This window comes from Ursus arctos, unplaced genomic scaffold, assembly GCF_023065955.2.
Source record: "Ursus arctos isolate Adak ecotype North America unplaced genomic scaffold, UrsArc2.0 scaffold_36, whole genome shotgun sequence".
In the NCBI taxonomy this organism is placed as follows: domain Eukaryota; kingdom Metazoa; phylum Chordata; class Mammalia; order Carnivora; family Ursidae; genus Ursus; species Ursus arctos.
The window spans coordinates 10,095,519-10,116,564 of NW_026623050.1; the positions used below are offsets into that span (position 1 = coordinate 10,095,519).

Here is a 21,046-nt window from a genome sequence, read left to right on the forward strand (position 1 = left end):
CGCGCGACGCCCCCGTCCGAAGGTCGGGGCCGCCGGTCCACCGCCCCCACTGGCGGGCCTGGCGTTCACAGCCCGCTTCAGAGCGCAGCTTGGAAAGTTTGGGGGTCTCCTTGGTATCCGCCAACAGCCCCGAGCGGCGACCTAAATGAACAGAGGGAGGGCGCACCCGACCCGTCGGGGCGGGGCTTGGGTTGGCTGGGGAGGGCTGGCGAGGACAGGCGAGGGCCAAGCGCCAGGCAAGGGGCCGCCCTTCTAAATTCCTCGCACGTAACGATTCCTCCCGGAGCCCAGACTGGGGCAGCCGTGTCCCGGCAGCTTCCTCTCTTCCCGCCCACTACCTCCAAGACCACTACCTCCACACCGTGTAGTATTTTACACTCAGTCTCACCCTCCCGCCCCACAACCGCGCCGGCGGCCGCATTCCACGCCCCCTTCTCGCCTGCGCGCGCGTCGCCCTGCCGCCGCCGCCAGAGAGGGCGGGGCTTGGGTCGCGGCGCACAGTCAGCCACGGTCCCAGCCTGCCCCGCGCCGGCCAACGAGAGCAAAGCCAGTGACTCACCTCCGCCGCGCTAACTCCGCGCTAGCTCTCCCCTCACACACGCTCACACCCGGTTCGAGATGGCGGCGGCGGCGGCGGCGGGGGACTCTGATTCCTGGGGTGAGGAGAAGTTACGGGGGCAGGGCCTGGGCCGACGCTAACCTGAAGCCGAAGCAGGCACTAACGCGGCTCGCTCTCTTCCGTAGACGCGGACACATTCTCCGTGGAAGACCCGGTGCGGAAGGTGGGGGGCGGCGGCACCGCCGGCGGGGACCGCTGGGAAGGCGAGGACGAGGACGAGGACGTCAAGGTGGGTGCGGGCCGGGGCTCCCGGCAGCGCGGGAGTGTACTGGCGCTGTCGCGGGCGAGGATGCCCGCCAAGGGGCGGGCGGGTGGACTCTGGGCCCAGGGGCGCCGCCCGGGCCTGCGGGCTGTGGGTCCAGACGCGAGCGTAGGGCTCCCCGGTGCCCTTCTCTCCTCTGCTCGCTGGCCATATGGGCCGGAGTCGAGCAGCGGGGCCTTTTAGACTTTCTTGGCGAGGTTGGTGGCGGCCCCTACCCCAACCCTACTTTAAGGGTCTGAGCCCAGGCCTGGATCCCACCCGCCAATTGGCGACGGGAGGTGACAGCAGCGGCAGGGCCCGGCCCACGTGCAAACTTCGCGGTCTGGAAACGCTCGCCAGAAGGATCTGGGAAGTTGGGGATTGAGCCCCATGGTTTTTCCCATATGGAAAGTCTTGCAGCCCACCTGCCTTTTTGAGCTCAGGTCTCCCTAGGGGCAGTAACTCATTTATAAATGTCTCCGAAGGCCCATTTGTAAAGTTTGTTCGAGCAGTTAGATGAATGAAATACTGTGGTTTAATTTGTCTTTTTTTGTTTGTTTTTTTTTGTTTTTGTTTTTGTTTTTTTACACAAGATTAAAAGAAACAATAAAGTAAAATAACTTTAGGCTTCCCTCCCCCACCCTGTGGTAAAAGGATGAACCAAGTACTGAGATAGCCAGCGGCTAGTGGTCAGAAACAGGTAGTCCACACAGGGAGCTGGAAAACGGACAGTTGACAGAGTAAGTTATTTATCTACATACGAACAGCACCTAGGGAAATAATGGTTGGAATAGACGAGGGGACCATTGTTTTTCTTCTATGCCTTCTTGCTCTGAACCAGATGTACCTTTGTCGTTTGTTTTTGAAGACTCCTGGGGACTCATCAAATGGCTTCAGAGGACAGTATGACTAGTGCGTTATTTTTTTGTTGTTTTTGTTTTAAGTAGCTAACAAACCTTTCAAGCCCAGAATGTTAAGATTCTTATTAACAGAACTCTCAAGATCTTTTTATATTTGTGCAGATAAAGTTTTGTATAAATTGAGAAAATGGTTTCTCTTGGTTTGATTCGCTTAGTGGATGTTTTACTTTCCTAACTTCTACCCTTCAACACATATTGGGAACCCTATTAAGTCCTCTGCTTGGGTTGAGAAAATTTAAGCTGGGTAATTACTATGAACTTAATACTACTTTTCTTTGGATTTTACCTTTTTCTCCTGAGTCGGATGATGTGGATGACCAATTTATGGAACAGCTTGAGGTTCAGGAATAATGTGAGCTTTGCACACATTGGGATTAATAAATGAGTAGTACTCTTGTGAAGATACTTAGATGCTCCATTTATATGTTATAAGGGATGGGAATGGATTGTATATCAGTCTCATTGAGACTTTAGTTACCTCCCTACATTGTAGTGGACTTTCTGTTTTGAGCCTTCAGTTCAGATTTGTCCTTTCACTTTTTCTGTGCTTACTGGATGCAGCTGTTAGAACATCAGTTTTGAAAATTGGGAATAATTTAGCAAATGAGAAGAAAAGATTAGAGAAATCGGGAAAGAAGTACCAGAAACTGAAGTCCAAATGGAGTAGTCTGAAGTGATACCGTGAAGTAGCCTTCCTGAGATTATTGGATCTAAAGGGTGTCAGTCCTAATAAATATAATTCTGAGCACTTGGATCTAAGAGATTTGCAGGTTGTAAGAGATCATAAAGGTCATCTTGTCCACTCTTTCAGCGCAGATTCTTTCTTTTATGCAAATCTTAATTCTTTTACATAAATATTGAAGTTGATCTTGGAGAAAAACTGAACTTGTCCGTTTTGTTTCTGAGTTGAAATGTTGGTTTATTTCTTTTGAATTTCTTCAAGATTCCCAAGTTATGGTATTCAAGGAATAGTTTGATTCCTGGGCTTTGGAATCAGACAGACCTGGGTGTGTATTATTGCCTTGACATTTTCTCTATTTGTGGTTATAAACAAGTTTTTTAATCTTTCCTTTTAGTTTCCCAATCTAAATTTTCATTATAGGAGATAACTTCAGTGGGTTCTTTTGCATTTTACTTATTTACTTACTTACTTACTTACTTACTTATTTATTTATTTATTGTCAGGGGAAAGGGAGAGAGAAAATCTTAAGCGGGCTTAATGCCTAGTGCGGAGCCCGAGGCGGGGCTTCATCTCATGAGCCCGAGATCATGACCTGAGCCGAAATCGAGTCCAACCCCAACTCAGTTACTCAGGCGCCCCTGTTTTGCACCTTAAATTATTTAATATGTCTAGCATTAAGCAGAGTTACCTAGCACTTGGGAGGCACTCAATAAATGTTAATACTCTATTACTTCAAGATGTAGTCTAAATTTTTCTGGCTAAAGGAAAATATACTGGTTAGATCTAGTATCTGGGGTTTATTTTGTGCCACATTTTTTGATTTCCTGAGCTCCAGAGTAAGTTCTCTCCACAGTGGCAATTTACTGTGAATTTTGTGTTTTGAACGGGATGACCTTGGTTATCAAGCAAGTTTTGGCTCGCTCAGAGTTTACCAATTAGTTGAATTTTGTCACTTTGGATGGTAGTGAGTGATACCGAATTTCTGAATTCTCATGTTATGTACTTAATTCTTTAGTAAGGATACAAAAACAAGGCTTAGTTTTCATGACATCAAATAATAACTTTTAAATAGTACAACATATGAATTTTTTAAAAGTCTTCAAAGGTCAGAGCGCCTGGGTGGCTCAGTGGTTCAGCGTCTGCCTTTGGCTCAGGGCGTGATCCCAGAGTCCTGGGATCGAGCCCCACAGCAGGCTCCTCCACTGGGAGCCTGCTTCTTCCTCTCCCACTCCCCCTGCCTGTGTTCCCTCTCTCGCTGGCTGTCTCTCTCTCTGTCAAATAAATAAATAAAATCTTTAAAAAGTAAATAAATAAAAAATAAAGTCTTCAAAGGTAAGATATTGCAGAAACAGAATAAGTTCTTCAGTTTATGTCATCATCTAGTGTTTAACCATTAAGAATATAGATTTAATGTTATTTGTAATGTCCTGAGAAATGAAAACTGAGGTCTTTGTTACAGTAATTTGCTTCAGTAGTTTACTGTCTTTCAGTAGACATTAAAACATTCTGCTGTCCTTGACTTTTCAAATAACTGTCTGGTAGTGACAGAAATGGACTTAGGTGAAACCATAGAATTGTTAATATTCATGAGGAGAGAAGCCTATGCTTCTTCCCAGTTAAAAAGATGAGAACTAGGGGCCTCTGGCTGGCTTAGTTGGCAGAACATGGGACTCTTTATCTCAGGGTTGTAAGCTTTACCCCCATGTTTGGTGTAGAGATTACTTAAAAATAAAGTCCTTAAAAAAAAATGATGAGAACTAGGAAGCATACTCTCCTGTCACACTTGCTTTATTTTGCCTTTCTTGCTATCCTGATGTTATGCAGAGGTAGTGGGAGTAATTGTTCACTTAGCGTATTATCACTGGACTCCTTGCCTGTTGCTGGAGTGATGTGCAGGTTGTGTTGACTGAGAAGGCAGTGAGTACCTCTCCCCTGCAAGCAGGGACAATACAACTTTTCCTCCATTTTACTAGTCTCCTAGCCTTTCAGTATAGAATAGATTAAAAGCTGGATTTATTCAAGGTGTGTAGAATTGTTTTGAGGAAACTTCTCCTGGCTGTGTTCAAACATCTCTGGCATTTGCTCCTGTAATGTTGGATTATAGAATTTTTTAAAAAGATCTGAGAATGAACTTAGTTGAAAACTGCCTGTCTCATCCTACCCATCCAGTCATCTGTTAGGCTCCTATCCGGCTTAATAGTTTAAATCTACCAGAGTAAGGACATTTTTCAAACATTGGAAATAGCACTTCTGAAGAAGGGGATCTCTACTTCAGACAAATGGAAGATTATTGGGAAATACTCATAAGGTGGGCATTTTGCCAAGAAATGGGTATTTTGAAGTGTGTGTGTAACTTAAGAAAAATTCCAAATATAAACAGAGGTAAAGTTTAATAAACCCATGAACAATCTTATTTTTTCCTGTATCTCCACTTACCGTTCTCCTCCCCTAACCAGATTATTTTGAGGAAAGTCTCAATTGTATCATTTCAGTTCCCTGATAGTTTTTATAAACTAGTAAGTTTTTAGTTAGAAAGCATGTTTGTTACTGAAAAATATTTACCTAATGTGTTTGTCATGCTGGATGACTGAAAATAAATAAGCCATTTGTTTAGTGTTCAGTATCTCTATCTTGCTTTAGCCTAAGCATTTAAAATAGAATTGATTAATGACAGTACCACATATGAGACAGGTAGGCATTGAGATGGAATTCAACTGAGTGCTGAGCTGTAACACATAGTAGGATGCTAAAAACTTAATGAATTGAATTAAATGAAATAGAATTTATTGAGGAAGGTACCTTGGCTTCCAGAAGACAGCACGGTTCTGAGATGATGGAAGAACATTTGGGCTTCTTCTAAAAGACTGAACTTTACTGGGAAATTCAGCCTTCCCAGAAGCCTGTTACAGAGTTCTGAGGCCTCTCAGAGCAGGTCAGTACAGCTTATGGAACATCAGTAAAAGGCTCTTATCCTGCAAAAAGTTATTCTTTATCTAAACCAAACTGCTTAAAGAAAAGTAAAGGAGTATCTGTTAATTAATGGACTCTTGCTATGGAGCAGAAGAATTTTACCCTCCTTTGAAGCTACTTCTATTTGACGATCTATAAATATATCTTGCTTAAGTTGGAAAGCATTTTCAGCCCTAAATGTGTTCTGTTATTGCATGTGACATTCTGTAGTTGTACATGATAAAAATGACAGATTAGCCAACTACTGACTATATTATTAGAAATTTTTAAAAAGCAGGATTTAAAATTGTTTTGTTTTCACTTCTCAGTCATGTTCAATCGCGAAGCAGGTTTTAAACTTGAAAAGCAGCCATCTCTTTCAGAGAAATGGCTCAAATGATGTTGAGTGTGTATCCATAGAAGAGTATAGGTAAGCAAGTAGTTTATGAATTGCCTCTGTTTTAAGGAAGCTAGCCATTTTACAAGAGCAACCCGGGTGATTCTTTTGAAGATAAATTGAATGTTATAGTTGGCAGATTTATTACCTACCAAAAATAATTGGGTAAGGAATTTACTTGGTTATTGATAGGTATTGTCTGAAACCAAATAACCATTTAGAGCTTACTAAATTACAGATTTACTCACTATTTAAATGTGTTAATTTTAGTTGTTTCTTGAAGAACCTTTTTTGAATTTTATCTGAAGTTTTTGTCAACATTTACAAAGTCCTAGTGTTTATAGAAAATTGGGCAGATTTCGACATTCTACCTTACGTGTACTTTTTAGGCACTTGCAAATTTTATAACTAAGGAAACAAAAACTTTTAAGTTCTTGGGGAAAACTACCTTACCTGCTTTTGGGGTTACGTCTGTTTGGAAGGGTGACTAGTCTCTTTGTTAACATCATATGGTCCCTTCTTTAGGGACTTGTCCCCGATGTGGTAGAAGCTTCAGGGCAGATTTGGTTTTTTGTTTTGTTTTGTTTTTAAAAATATTACTTATTTTTCAGAGAGACAGAGAGAGTGAGAGAGAGAGAGAGCACAAGCAGGGGGAGCAACAGATGCAGGCAGAGGGAGAAACAGGCTCCTCGCTGAGGAAGGAGCCCGATGTGGGACTCGATCCCCGGACCCTGGGATCATGACCTGGGCGAAGGCAGATGCTTAACCAACTGACCCACCTAGGCATCCCCAGGGCAGATTTGTTTTGAGCACTCAGGGGTGAGGGTGACTGGCAAGGCTTGCCTTTCATGGTTCTTTTATGAACGCAGGAGCAGGTGCCATAGCTGTTCCCAGGACTTGTTGACAGAAGCCACTGCTTTTGCTTCTGAAATCCATTCTGCGGTGGAATTCTAGGTAGCCTCATTATGTCTGCACCGATGGGACAGTTTAACTTGAGAATAAGGTTTATGCTTTGATGGGGAAACCAGGAATAGGGATAGGGGTGGTACATAGAGTTGGTATAAATGAGATACTGAGGGAGCAGTGATATGAGTGGGGTTGATGTTTTACTGGGAAAGGGATCTGAGAAATGCTCCTCTGATGTATCTCTTTCTCCATTTTGGATGTACTGTGATGGAGCTGCTCATTTTTAGCCATACTTCTCCTCTCTTGGCCTCCTAATACCAGAGGCTGCTAGAGTAGTTTTGTAAAATTAGTAGAAAACCTGTGATGACAGGCAATTTGAGGTAGGTAACTGATAGAGTTGTAGCTTGGCATAATACTATGTGCCATAGCCTTCTCTTTGATGAGCTTTCCTGCAATTCCAGGGGAACTCATTCCAGAACTGATTGAAAGAACACATTTTGGTGGGGAGAGACCTAATTCTCAGATAGTTATTGTATACTTCAGGGCTCAAGTAAGAAGTTATGTTTACTATGACACTTTAAAGGAATTTTGGTCCATTTAGAACTGGTTCCTTCATTTTTTTTGGTTGGTGGTTTTGTTTTGTTTTGTTTTGTTTTTTGGTTCCTTCATTATATTTCACTGAGGTTTTGGGATAGCTGTCTCAGGGCCTTAATGTTCTCATCTGTAAAATGGGGATAACCACCTTACTTACAGACCTTTTGTGAGGGTTAACTGTGTTACTACACGTAAGGCCCTTTGCACAGTGCCTGGTGCAAAGTAAGCACTTGGTAAATGCTTTATCATCATCATCATCATCATCATCATCATCATCATCACTATTATTAGTAGAGAGTGGTGAATATGTACCCCTTTGAAGTAAGCAAATGGTCTTCCTGTCTGAAGCACCGCCTAAGCAGTATATCACTCATAGACCCAACTTTTTGTGTTCTGTAAAGATTAAAACAACAACAAAAAACTCCTGGTGGTTAATTTTTATTTTTAGCTCTAGAGTTCCTTTTGTACTACAGTATATTGATAACAAGCACTTAAGCAAACCAGTGAGATTATACAGACATTTGCTCTCTAATTTCTTAGATGTCCCAACAGTGACCAGCAGGTTTGCTTTTAGTCTGTTAACCTTGAAACGTGAGTTAAATTGCCAAAATAAGGTGATTATAAAAATATTTTACCTTTTTTTTTTAAGATTTTATTTATTTATTTGTCAGAGAGAGAGAACACAAGCAGGGGGAGAAGCAGGCTCCCCGCTGAGCAAGGAGCCCCATGTAGGACTCGATCCCAGGGCTCTGGGATCATGACATGAGACGAAGGCAGACACTTACCCGACTGGGCCACCCAGGTGCCCCAAAATATTTTACTTTTATACATACTTCTTTCTACTCTGCTTGTAGACTGTATGGCAGCCTTAATCAGGATTTTTTAGTTCTTTGGTGGACTTAGAGATTTTTATTAAAATCAAGGCTTGATTAGTTTAAATACCTAGACTGATTCAGATTATGACTTGTCTTGTTATAAAACAGAAGCTTGATGTCATCGTTAGGCACATTAGTCACCCTCTACATCTTCCAGTGGCATCAGGGCCTCCTGCTTTGCATCTGCAATTCTGTGGTTCAGCTTCAAATGGCATGTGATAGTGTGCCTGGTAGTTGCTGAGACAATGGCCAGGCTACCTATAGATTAAAGCCCTATCTAAATACAAGGCTGTGTCTGTCCCTATTAAACTCAAACATTCTAAATCTGTGGAGCCTTTGGGAAATTGTTTGATAATCAGTTTATATTTAGTGACTGTTAGGTATAGAGAAGACAAGAGCATAGATCCACCTTAAAGTGCCCCACCCAAGTAAGGGAGTGGATTCAAGCAGCTGTTGATCAGCTCTGACTGCTCTTAAATACTGGGTTTAAATATTATATGGATTTAATTCATTAATCAGGGTTGTGTTGAATGGAATATTACTTGAAATAATTGAGCCATTGCATTTGGGAAAGTAAGAAGTATAAAGTCTTTTCAGTTTTTTATTTAAAACAGCTGCAAATTACTCTAAGAGAAGTAGTTTTAGCTTGGTTATCTTGTATTTTGTTAGCAGAGAGGCTTTTTTACAGAATTAGACACGTTGATATAAAAGTTAATATGGAAAAACAAACATACAAGAATGGCCAGGCACTAAAAATCCTGAAAAACCTATAAGGGAGGGACTAGCCTTGGCCCATATAAAAACATGCTAAAAGTAAGGAAAGCAGTGTGGTATTGGTGCATGAAGAGAAAATAGACAGTGGGATAGAATAGAAAGCAGAAATAGACCAAGTACCTGTGAAAATTTATTATATGGTAAATCACTGGACTCAGGTGGACTTTTTAATAACTGATGCTATGACAACTGGATAACCATTTGGAAAGAGAATTAGATCCATACTCCATACCACACAAGGGAAAAAACTCCACATGGACCAGAGATCTAAATGAAAAAACAATGAAAGTGTATATGTTCTAGAAGAAGCTGACTTGAAATCCACAGGCAAGAGAAGAAAAGACTGATAACTTTTACTGCAGAAATGTGGTGGGGTGCATCTACTTCATGGGGAAATACCAGGGGCATTTCCATTGAGAGAAGAAGATAATGATCATTACCGCTGCTACCATTCACAGTGTACTAGAGGTTTAGCAGTGCAGTTGGATAAATCAGTTGTGGAGGCATAAGAATTGGTACAGAAGTAGGGCACCTGGGTGTCCCAATCAGTTGAGCGTCAGACTCTTGGTTACAGTTCATGATCTCCGGGTCATGGGATCTGCGGCTTCAGGCTCCGCGCTCAGTGGGGAGTCTGCTTGAGATTCTCTCTCCCCCATTCCCCCTGCTCTTTCTCTAAATAAATAAATGAATGAATGAATAAATAAATAAACAAACAAACGTCTTTAACAAGGTAGCAGGATATAAAATTAACATAAAAGCCAATTATATACACAAATAATAACCAGTCAGAGGACATAACAGGAAAAAAACCCTATTTACAGTAGGAACACAGAAATTCTTAGGAATGAACCTAAAGAGAAATTCACAAAACTTCTAAGAGAGAAACTTTATTTTTTTTAAAAGATTTTATTTACTTGAGAGCACTCATAAGAGAGTTTAAGTGGGAGTGGGGGTGGGGAGAGGGAGAAGCCTGACTGGGGGTTCAACCCTGGGGTTATGACCAAAGCCGAAGGCAGACATTCAATGGACTGAGCCACCCAGGCACCCCTAAGAAGAAACTTTAAAACACTCCTTGAAAAATATGAAAGTAAACTTCAATAAATGGAAAGACCTTTTCCTTGGCTAGGGTAGCTCAACATCATAAATTAGATTGCTGTTCCCCCAACATTAATTTATAATTTTAATGCAATACCAAAAAAATTCTAATAAACTTGTATCTGTGGAGTTAGAAAAGTTGATAATAAGGTGCATATGGAAAAGTAAACATGCGAGAATTATTAATAGAGGTCCTTTTCTTTAGGATAACTGGGATGATGATGATGATGAAAAAAAAGAGGAAGCAGAAGTAAAGCCAGGTGAGCCACTGGGGTTCCTTCATTTTTGGTTTTCTGTTTTGGTGAGCATGTAGTGCTGATGTTAAGACACATGATAGAATGCTCACAAAATTGAAAATTCTGGTGTTTAGAAACCCAAACATCCTTCTGTTCTCCCTTTATTCTTTTCTCCCGTATCTTTTCTCCTCAAATCATCATCAAATTGGATACTGCCTGCTGCTTTCTGTTTGGGTGCTGGTGTTAGGAGAGAGTAGAGGGTGTGGCCTCATATTTTAATGCTCTAAATCCTGCTGAAAGTGCTGGGAAATATGAGGGAGGTGTTTGGGTCTTAGGGGTCAGATCAGAGAGGAGAAAGGAAGAGTCCCAGAACTTTCCCATTCTTATTTGCCTATAAATCACCATATGAAACTGGAGCTGGGAGAAGTTGGTCTCTTGAAGTATACAAGTGTTACGTGTCTGTCTCATCCATAAACTTCAAAATATTCAAGGTAACTGATTAAAACATTTCTTTCAGAAGTAAAAGTTTCAGAAAAGAAAAAAATAGCAGAGAAAATAAAAGAGAAAGAACGGCAACAGAAGAAAAGGCAAGAAGAAATTAAAAAGAGGGTAAGTACCATTCATTTCCTGCAATACAGAATTCTCACATCAGTAGTGGTACAGTGTCTTGACATACCGCAAGTATTACCTAGCAATCTGAAGGACTTTGTAAAGACTGTTAATGGACACTATCAAATAAGCGAATCCCCAAACTGAATTTGTGGTTTTTTCAAAAAGTTAACTCAGAAGCTTATGTATTAGAATGCCTTTTAAGTTTCCACAAACATTTGGGAACAGTCATGATTGTGCAGTACCACAGTCAGTGATTTTTGCTAGTGGCTGCAGTTCTTTCTAGTTGTGATGAGTCTTTATTTGCAGTTACATATTGAGTGAAATAGAAAAAGTATCCACCTCTCTGCCATGTACTATATAGGTGTTTTTGTTCCTGATTATTTAGAGGAAGATCAGGAATACTGTATTAATTTTTTTTAATAGAAAATACATTTACATGATTAAAAAATCAATATTAAGAAGAACTCCCAACTCTTCATTTATATATCCTGTTTTTCTCCCTCTATCCCTTAAGAGAATATCAGTTTCTTACATCACTGAGGTATCTTTATGGATTTGGATACTCCTATATATTCTTATTCCTTGCTTTTCTTAACTTTTTAAAATTTTTATAGTTTTCACCTTTAATGTATCATTTAATCTCTTCATATCAGATCTTCATATCAGATCATAGCTTTTAATTTTTTTCTTGACTTTTCATTCAGAAAAATTTCAAACATAAAAATAGAGAAAGTGAATAATCATATATGTCACCTAAATTTAACAGTTGCTAATATTTTGCCATATCTGCTTCATCTCTTTTTTTGTTATTGTTAAAATATAATCAAGTACATAACAGAATTATGTATTTAATCTTTAAATACTTGAGTATGCATCTCTGAAAGAGCAAGACTATTTCTCACATGATTACATACCTAATAGAATGAACTGTAATTTCTTAACATTCTCTAGTATTCAGTTTATATGCATTTTTCTGATTGTCCCAAATTGTCTTTTATGTATGGTTTGTTCAGACAAAGAACTTGTATTACATTAGGTTGTTAACATGTCCTAAGTCTCTGGAGTGTCTCTTTTTAAAATGACATTGACTTATTGAAGAGAGGGGCCCCGTTGTCTTTATAAACATCCCACCTTCTTGATTTGTCTGATTGCTTGGAGTTGCAATTTCCTGTAACTTGGCAGATAAGTCTAAACGTTTGATTGGATTCAGATTAAACATTTTTTTTTTTTTTAAAGATTTTATTTATTTATTTGACAGAGATAGAGACAGCCAGTGAGAGAGGAAACACAAGCAGGGAGAGTGGGAGAGGAAGAAGCAGGCTCATAGTGGAGGAGCCCGATGTGGGGCTCGATCCCATAACGCCGGGATCACGCCCTGAGCCGAAGGCAGACGCCCAACTGCTGTGCCACCCAGGCGCCCCTCAGATTAAACATTTTTAATTGAAATCCTTGAGAGGTCATGCTGTGTGCTTGTATTGCATCACATCACACCAGGAGTCACATAATGTCTGTCCTATTATTAGTGATGCTAAAATTGATCACTCAGTTAAGGTGGTAACAGCCTGATCCTTCTGTTATAAAATTACACATCCTTGCAAGTAATCCAGTTTGACGTTAGCCTCTCACCCATTTAAGTATAGTGATGATTGTTGCCTAGTTTTATTAGGGATTGCAGACTGGTGATTTTTCTCCTCCTGTGATTTCTCTTCCATTTGTTACTGGCTGGCTTTTTTTTCCAGGGAGGAAAAAGTAAGAAAAAAGTAAGAAACTTTGCTGTTTGGTTACTTTGGATATGGTTTGTGCTGGAAGAGGAAAAGCTTAATTGTTTTCTTTTAATTACCAATTTTTCAGAGTAAGGAGGGAGTGTAATAATAACTTCAAATGGTGAAAAAAGAGATTTTTGTGGGTTTCTTTCTGAGTATATTTGTGGATTTAGAGGTTTTTATAAATTTATTGTGTTTTACTCAGATACGGTAATTACTTTTTTGATGCTCAAATTGTCCCAGGTTTAGCCTGTAGGAAACCCTTTAAGTTCCAGTCTTCATCTTTTTGACAGAATCTTTGAAAACTTCCTTGATTTCTGACGGTAAGAAATGTTGGGCTCACCTGGTAAACTCTCTTCTTTAGGCCTGGAATCAGCTACTACTTTATGGTTCTTTTTTAGTTGGAAATGATATTTAGAGGCCAAATCTAGTTGCTAGTAGTACTCACTGTTACTGAGGTGGCCTTGCCTTCTAGACCCTTTTTATGGGTGAAGCTAGGAAATAAATAAATGTACATGAGTATATGTGTTGTGTTCATATTGATGTTTTCTCTTATTCTGAAAATTCTGGTTTCTAATAACGTTAACATAATTTTTATTAGCTTTTCTACAATAACAGTAGAAATACTAATAATGTGGGGCGCCTGGGTGGCACAGCGGTTAAGCGTCTGCCTTCGGCTCAGGGCGTGATCCCGGCGTTATGGGATCGAGCCCCACATCGGGCTCCTCTGCTATGAGCCTGCTTCTTCCTCTCCCACTGCCCCTGCTTGTGTTCCCTCTCTCGCTGGCTGTCTCTGTCCTGTCGAATATATAAATAAAATCTTTAAAAAAAAAAAAGAGAAATACTAATAATGTATAGTAGTAATACTAATAATGTGAAGCTACTGAATCAAGTTTAGGATTTCCTTGCAGTTCTTTTGGGTTTAGACTATATCCTACTAAGGATGTAGAATTACGTTCTGGGTTCTGAAGTCATTTGTATTATTTTCCCTGTGTATTTTGATATACATTTTAGAGTCATTTGTTTCCATTTTAAGATTTTCTTTTCTTCTTTATCTAACTTTATTTTTTAAACATGAAATGTTTTCAGAAGTCAAAACTATACAGAAATGGTGCACTCCGAAAAGTCTCAGACATCCATTCCTGTTCTATCCTCTCCATCCTGTTCCCTGTCACCCCCTATAAAGAAACCATTTTCTTTAGTTTTTGGTTTGGAAATATCCAAGTTGCCCTAGAAAGGTTGTTTCAAAATACGGTCTTTAGCAGCAGAACATGAGAGTGCAATCTTTCCCTTTTCTGTAGTCTCAATTCCATATTTTTTAAAAGGCTGTTTTGGAAATAAACCCAGTCTCCTGGGTTCCAGTCTCCGTTCTCTCACATTACCAGCTGTTAACCTTCTGTTACCATGGGCCAGTTGCTTAACCTCTTTGTGCCTCAGACTTTTTTTTTTTTTTAAGATTTTATTTATTTATTCGACAGAGATAGAGACAGCCAGCGAGAGAGGGAACACAAGCAGGGGGAGTGGGAGAAGAAGAAGCAGGCTCATAGCGGAGGAGCCTGATGTGGGGCTCGATCCCAGAACGCTGGGATCACGCCCTGAGCCGAAGGCAGACGCCCAACCACTGTGCCACCCAGGCGCCCCCAGACTTTTTTTTTAACGTAAAATCAGGATAAGAGTATCTAAAGTGTTGGGGCGCCTGGGTGGCACATTTGCTTGAGCATCCGACTCTTGGTTTCAGCTCCGGTCGTGATCTCAGTTCATGGGAGTGAACCCTATGTCAGGCTCTGCGCTCGCTCAGCGTGGAGTCTGCTTGAGATTTCTCTCTCCCTCTATCCCTCGTGCTCATTCTCTCTCTCTCTAATAAATAAATCCTAGTGTTTAGAAAGATGCCTGAAATATAATAAACACTTCGTATGTGTTTATAAAAAAAATTCACACGACACAAAAATGTACGGTCCATCATAATGCCAGCTGTTTTAAAACTTCCTGTCTGTCTCATTTTAGTTAGAAGAACCTGAAGAACCTAAAGTGCTAACACCAGAAGAACAATTAGCAGATAAACTGCGGCTAAAGAAATTACAGGAAGAATCAGACCTTGAATTAGCAAAAGAAACGTTTGGTAAGGGGGGGGAGGGGCTGGTGGTGGTGATTGCAGTGAAGTAGTGACGTTCCAGGTGAATACAGTGGAAATGTTACTAGTTATGAAAGTTTAGAAAACCTCTTTTTTGAAATAATATAATACTGGCTGCAACTTAGGTATTAGAAAGTAGTTTTTAATGTTTATATTTGAGATTTCATTGCTTAAGTTGGAGTGAGATACATGTTCACGTTTTTTAATAATTGTCTTGAGTATCCAGTAAAATATTAAGATAAGCCATTGGACCCAAATAAAGTATACTGCTGCTTTAAATACCTTTATCAGGTGGATGAAATTTGGATGAAATGTGTGAGGCCTACAGCTTTGAGGTTTAAATGTTAAACTGACTATAAGGCTGTGCCTTTGCTCAGGGTCATTTCTTTCTGTGACCCTTCTTGGCCCTCGGAGGGCTTCCATTTGCCGTGTGCCATCCCTGCAGCTCTGGTTGGTACATGAGATGAAAGACATGTTCAGGGTCCTGTACGTAGGTGAGTTCAGAGTGTTCCAGGGGTAAAGGGTAAAGTAAGAAACATGGCCAAAGAAATAGATAAAAGCTCTCACTTTGTTTAATTAAGCTCATTGTTGTCATTACCTATTGAGTACTTTTCAGAGTAGAAGATCATGTTGAAGCAGTTAAATAACTTTGAAACCTAGAGCTAAGAAGGATCCTAGTTATCTTGCTTTTTACCCCCATCCTTCCTCGTTTTTAAAATGGATCAAGCAGGCTATAACGATCATTCTCCTTTCTGCGGGACATTTGATCTTCTCTGTCCCGGAGTTGCGAGCAGTCTGAGAGGAGTTGCTGTGGTGCTCCTGGGTTCTGGTGTGTGCTTGGCTTTGCATTCACAGAAGGCACGCAGCCATTATCCAGTGTCTCCAGAGGATGGTAAAAGCCACCCATGTGTTTATTAAAGAGAAGAGTTTACATGGTACCTATAAATTCTAATATGGGACCACAATTATAGATTCAAAGGCAAAAACATGCATTCATACAGGCATCATTTGGTTAATAGGATTTTAATGATGTGTTTCTCATGCCAAAATACTGAATCAGTGATATTGTTAACAACTAATTTACTTTACTATTGAGGATGAGACAGAGTGTACTGTCTTCTTAGCTTAGAATCCTTTTAGGCCAGATTTATTTTTCTGTTGGGATTTAACACATGGTTTACCCCTGCTTAGCCTCTGGAATCACTTAGCTGGATACTTTCACAGGAACCATGTTTTGTTTTTTGTTTTTGTTTTTGCTTTTTCCTTCTCTCTGCACTTTGCTGTGGGCTATTCTTAGACCTGTGTTTTAAGAGCATACTTTTGGTGGTCTGCTGAAGACTATGGGTCCCTTAATACAGTGTTTTTAAAAGTATAAAATACACAGGATTTTACTTAGTAAGGAAGCCTATTATATTGAAATAGGTATCAAAATATTAACTTGAGATACAGTAATAATGTGCTTCTTTATTAATGCATTAAATAAGATCTAGTGGCAGGTCTAGTAAGTAATGTAATTTGAAAACAGTATTTCAAGACAACTACAACTAATGTGATATGAAAATACCTGATCTTTTACTGGTAACAGGTTTTGCTAATATCACTGTGATATGTTGCCTGTAATCAAAATGAAAGGAAACATTAGAGGTTAGTGAAAATAAAGCTGTAAATTTTCTGATCCAACTTCACAGCTCTCTTGAATGCTGTCCAAGGACTCCAATGGACCAGGTTAAGAACCTGTGCTTTAGCATGAAATAACAGGGTTGTTCAGCTAGTTGGTTTATAAACTTGAAAACAATCTTTGATATTTTTAGTGCTCCCTCTTCTCCTGCAGGTGTTAATAATACAGTTTATGGAATAGATGCTATGAACCCATCTTCAAGAGATGACTTCACAGAGTTTGGAAAGTTACTAAAAGATAAAATTACACAATATGAAAAGTCACTATATTATGCCAGTTTTTTGGAAGCCTTAGTTCGAGATGTGTGTATTTCATGTAAGTAATTCTAATTTCTATCTTGGTGGGTAGATTTTAGGAAGGGCACATCATACTCAGGAGGATAGAGGTTTATTTTTTTGCTTTCTGTAATAAATGTAGAATTTGCTTTTTAGAAGTTACCTTGGGAATATTCTGCAAATAGATGGTGTGAGTGGTTTTGTTTTTTGAGGCTGCCTTCTTAATGTTTTTAAAATAGCTTCCCAAAAGGGACATCTGGGCTTTGCTGACCCAGCAGCTAATAAAACACTAGCTTATTCTTTCATCTAATTGTATCTTAAAGAGACTAGGAAGTATTTTTTGGGGAAAATGACCCCTGAGCATATGGAATTTTAGACCTGAGACCACAGCACGTGTCTGTTCATTTTACAAACAAGGATGCCTGTGATTCGGTTTAAGTCGCTCAACAGAGCTGGTCCCTATTCTCTGAGTCCGTGGGTGTGGTGCCATGCCCTGAGAGGAGTCATTCATTTCAGAGGCAGAGTGTGTGGGAGTTAAAAACCAGGGGTGGAGTGGACTAATGTGGAAGGGACTGTTTTTGCTAGTATTTGCTGTTAAGATTAAGAAAAAGGAATTCTACACAACTTTAAATTGGGTTTTCCTTGAGAAATCTTTACTAAGCTGGAGGTTCTGAATTTGATTAGTGATATACCCATAGCTGGTATTTTATTTGCACATACTTTTTTCCCCATGTTTGAAGGTGCACTCTAACCAGAACTGAGACACTTTTCTGGTAGCTGTAAATTGGTGTCTGTTTCCAGCTTGATATTTCTCTTAAGGATGGAAGGATGTATTGTCCCATAAACAGGCTTGTCTCCAATGGGACACTGAGATTTCTGAGACACTACTAGTTTTATTCTAGTTCCTGTGGTAGAAAATGGAGACCCCAAGGTGTGGAGAGTTGTCATTTGTAGTTTTAAGAATTGTTGTTCCACCTTCATTCAGCCACTCCTCACTGGTCAGTGAGGATGTGTTGTGGAAAGGCATGGTTATCCTCCGTGCCCCCCGCCCCCCACCGCCCATTCACGGGTGTGGATTAAGGAAGTATGGTAGGGAGCACTGTGAGCTCTGAAGATACTTCTCGTTTCTCTTTGGTTAAACAGTGGTGTCTTGGTTATTACAGGTCATTCATTATAAAGAAATTTAAATAGTTCTGATTCGTGAGCCTAACCACAGACTGAATGATTCCTTACCATCTTATGTTTAACAGGACAAATTCATAGTCTTTTCAAAGTTACTGAAGTTAATGATGGTCAAATTAGATATGGTATTCCTTTTTTTTTTTCTTCCTTAGTGGAAATTGATGACTTGAAAAAGATTACCAATTCATTGACTGTGCTTTGCAGTGAAAAACAAAAGCAAGAAAAGGTAAGAGCAAGCGTGTGGGGGAAATGCATATTACATGAGGACATGGGTGTAGGCATAATATTCTAAACAGGTGTAGTAAGAGCCTGAACTAAAACTTTAAATTGGAACAGAGCAGGAGTGTGAGTGCCGTTACCATCCTTTTGTTTACAGACATGGTCATAGTTTTCTTTTTGGAATTAATAGAAATTGCCCAGGGTTAGGGTATGGGATTTCCCTTTTTGAGAACTAAAGGTTTTTTTGGTACCAGAGGCTTTGGCGTCTGAGGGTTTCTGTACCAGAAAAGGTGCCCATAATATAGTAGTCTCATGAATTAACTCTCTTTTATCTTTAGCAAAGCAAAGCCAAAAAGAAGAAGAAAGGTGTGGTCCCTGGAGGGGGATTAAAGGCTACCATGAAAGACGATCTGGCAGATTATGGTGGCTATGACGGAGGATACGTACAAGACTATGAAGACTTCATGTGACATTTTCTCTTCTCCTGGTGTCTTCTTTCTGTTGCCCACAATCCCTTCAACATGTAGCACAACTTCCTTTTCTTTCAGTTCTGCCAAATGCTACAATCAGAAGTGCAGTATCTTTTGTGCTGGTTATTTAACCCCTTGACACTTAGGTGCTAATGTGCGAATGAGGGAACTTGGATCTTGTTGCCAAGGGGTTAAAATTGGGAACCTCAGTTGCTACTAAATCATAGTTTAAAAAAAAACAAACCTAATAATGTTGTCATTGTTGCTGATTCCATAGCAGCAGTCACTGAATTGGAAACAAAGTTTGCAACATGACAAAAATTGTGTAGTATTTACCAGCACCATTCAGTAATACAGCCTTAACCATACCTCCTTGAACTACTTCATAACTTGTCAAGAAAAGCAGTTTGCGGCAAGGGCATGTGGTGTGCACCTAGTATTAAAATTGCTTTGTCTTAAAATTGAGCGTGAGGATATTAAAAAAATACATTGTGAAGAAGACTGCTTATCTCAGAGTGAAGATACAACGGCTGAAAAGCACTAGCTTGATATTTAAAAGTTAAATGACCAAAACCCTCCAACTTTGAAGTTGAAGAAGGTAAACCTCTCCATTACTGCATTGCATTACAACTTGTGGAATCTCTCGAATGCATAGACTGTCTAGTTTCTGTTTATCAGACTGTTCTGCTGATGGAGTGCTTCAGATGGGGGAGGGAAGCTCACCTGTTTTATTTCCCTGATTTAAGTGTCTGAGAAACAATTCTCCTTTGTACTCCTAGGCTGCAATGGAACAACTTTAACAGGGTTTTGGCATTTTCTTTCCTTTATAAAACATGCTCAGCAAACTGCACCAGTTGACTACAGTTTGGTAAATTGTTATGTTAACAATTATGACATCTGCAATGTTTTATAAAGCAACTAATTTAATAAAATCACTATTGTGAGGACTTAAATTTTGTGTTAACTCCCAAGAGATGTTTTTGGAGCGTACAGAACACAGCTCTTGGGATTAGAGTTCTCTGTATACTTAAAAAGCTTAATTAATGCCTGACGAGCAGTTACAGCTTTAAGACGGAAAGTGATGTGCCAGGCCCTGAATAGTATCACCCCAGAGCAACAACGGTATAGGGCTGCCTTCCTCTTATTTATTTGAGCAAATTATTTGGTTGTTTAGATACTCAGGCCTAATTAAGTAACTAGAAGAGCTTATTTATTTGGAGTAATTGAGCTTGTTACTCAGGTTATGGCTGTAAGCATAGATTGGGTGATCTTTCTTATCTATTTTCTTTTCAGCAATTTAACCACATTTGTGGCTGGAGTCTTTTTTGAAACCATCAGAGAATCAAAAGCAGGGACAGAACAAAAAATGTTTTAAATTTCTCTTAAATAGGAATTAGGAACCTCAGAGTTCTGTTAGACTACTAAGACAGGACCACCTAAATGATTTGAGGAATTAACAGAAGCAGTGACTACACAGCAATAATTACAGCAAATAAAGATTGTTTAAGGCAGACAAGGGCTAAGATTTCCTTGGCAGTAATAATGACATACAATGAATTTAAAATCTATTTTATTATAGAGATCAGTTTCTAACAAATGGAAATGTATCTGTTCCTTAACTGTGTAAATAATATTAAATTCCTTTGAAACTGGAATCTGTAGGCACAGATAATTCTTTAATCAATATTGTATCTCTAACTAGAAGCAGCCTTCAGGAAGATGGAGCTTTCTGTCTTCATACCAATACCTATATAAAGTGGTACAGATGAACACTTTTAAATAATAATTTCCCTTGTGAAAATTCTCTCCTCCTTTACCCACTATTCACAGAGGACTGGTTATGGTCAGTCATGGGGTTTTACGACTCGAAAACAAATATCCCCAACGCATTACTCTACTCTGATCACAAACACCTGTCAGCACCTCGTCTCAGTACAAGAAAACAGGCACCGAGGCCATCTCGGCAATAACCACCCTCCTCTCATTTGAATCCACCTAACCTGCTAGCATGTCCTTCAGACAGCAGCCAGTCTGAGGGTCCTTCAGCAGCACGTTTACAATGTCATAAAATTTGTGTTCATACGCGAGCTTGTAATACAAGTAGACATCTTCACAGTATGTGAGTAACTTCTTCAGGTTTTTCACAACTGTGTCAGCCGGCTGGTGTTGTTTATATCTAGACAGACATAACGTACAGGTTAAGGTGCTGTATCTGGAGTGAGGACGGTCACTCTGACACAGCTACTTAGAAGAGGATCCTGGGATTTGAGAAATTACCTAAAACAAGTATTAGGGGGTACTAGATAATACTGAAATTATTTCATTAAAAATATTACCTTAATGCTTGCCTTATTTGTAGTCAGCGCACTACTCCCAAGGGGGCCCCTGAGGTTTAGGGTTTTTTCAGGCAGGCTGAGTAGCTGTCCTC

At 39.8% G+C, this 21,046-nt stretch overlaps 2 protein-coding genes across 3 annotated transcripts in view; one reads left to right on the forward strand and one right to left on the reverse strand.

Moving 5' to 3' along the window:
* Positions 1–499: 499 nt before the first annotated feature.
* On the forward strand, positions 500–20,273 carry EIF3J (eukaryotic translation initiation factor 3 subunit J). Its single transcript, XM_026479833.4, has 8 exons — positions 500–658; positions 745–848; positions 10,258–10,312; positions 10,806–10,897; positions 14,668–14,782; positions 16,626–16,787; positions 18,082–18,155; positions 18,487–20,273. The coding sequence occupies exons 1-8, from the start codon at positions 619–621 to the stop codon at positions 18,616–18,618; spliced, it is 774 nt and encodes a 257-aa protein (XP_026335618.1). The 5' UTR covers positions 500–618; the 3' UTR covers positions 18,619–20,273.
* Positions 20,172–21,046, reverse strand: part of SPG11 (SPG11 vesicle trafficking associated, spatacsin) — a 79,215-nt gene continuing 78,340 nt past the window's right edge. Inside the window, exons 40-41 of one of the 2 annotated variants that reach the window (XM_026479831.4) lie at positions 20,619–20,794; positions 20,172–20,365 (exon numbers count right to left, since the gene is read on the reverse strand). In XM_026479831.4, the coding sequence (XP_026335616.2) occupies positions 20,313–20,365; positions 20,619–20,794 (229 nt within the window). In that variant the 3' untranslated portion in view covers positions 20,172–20,312. Of the gene's footprint in view, positions 20,795–21,046 lie in introns of both variants that reach the window. The other variant, XM_026479832.4, reaches the window with a different exon arrangement.

What these genes read in the sequence shown, in the direction of transcription:
- EIF3J (XM_026479833.4), top strand. Translation starts at nt 619, where the DNA reads ATGGCGGCGGCGGCGGCGGCGGGGGACTCTGATTCCTGGG. An exon ending in GGGGGACTCTGATTCCTGGG is followed by an intron (nt 659 to 744) that starts GTGAGGAGAAGT and finishes TCTCTTCCGTAG; the next exon opens with ACGCGGACACATTCTCCGTG. An exon ending in TCGAGATGTGTGTATTTCAT is followed by an intron (nt 16,788 to 18,081) that starts GTAAGTAATTCT and finishes TTTCTTCCTTAG; the next exon opens with TGGAAATTGATGACTTGAAA.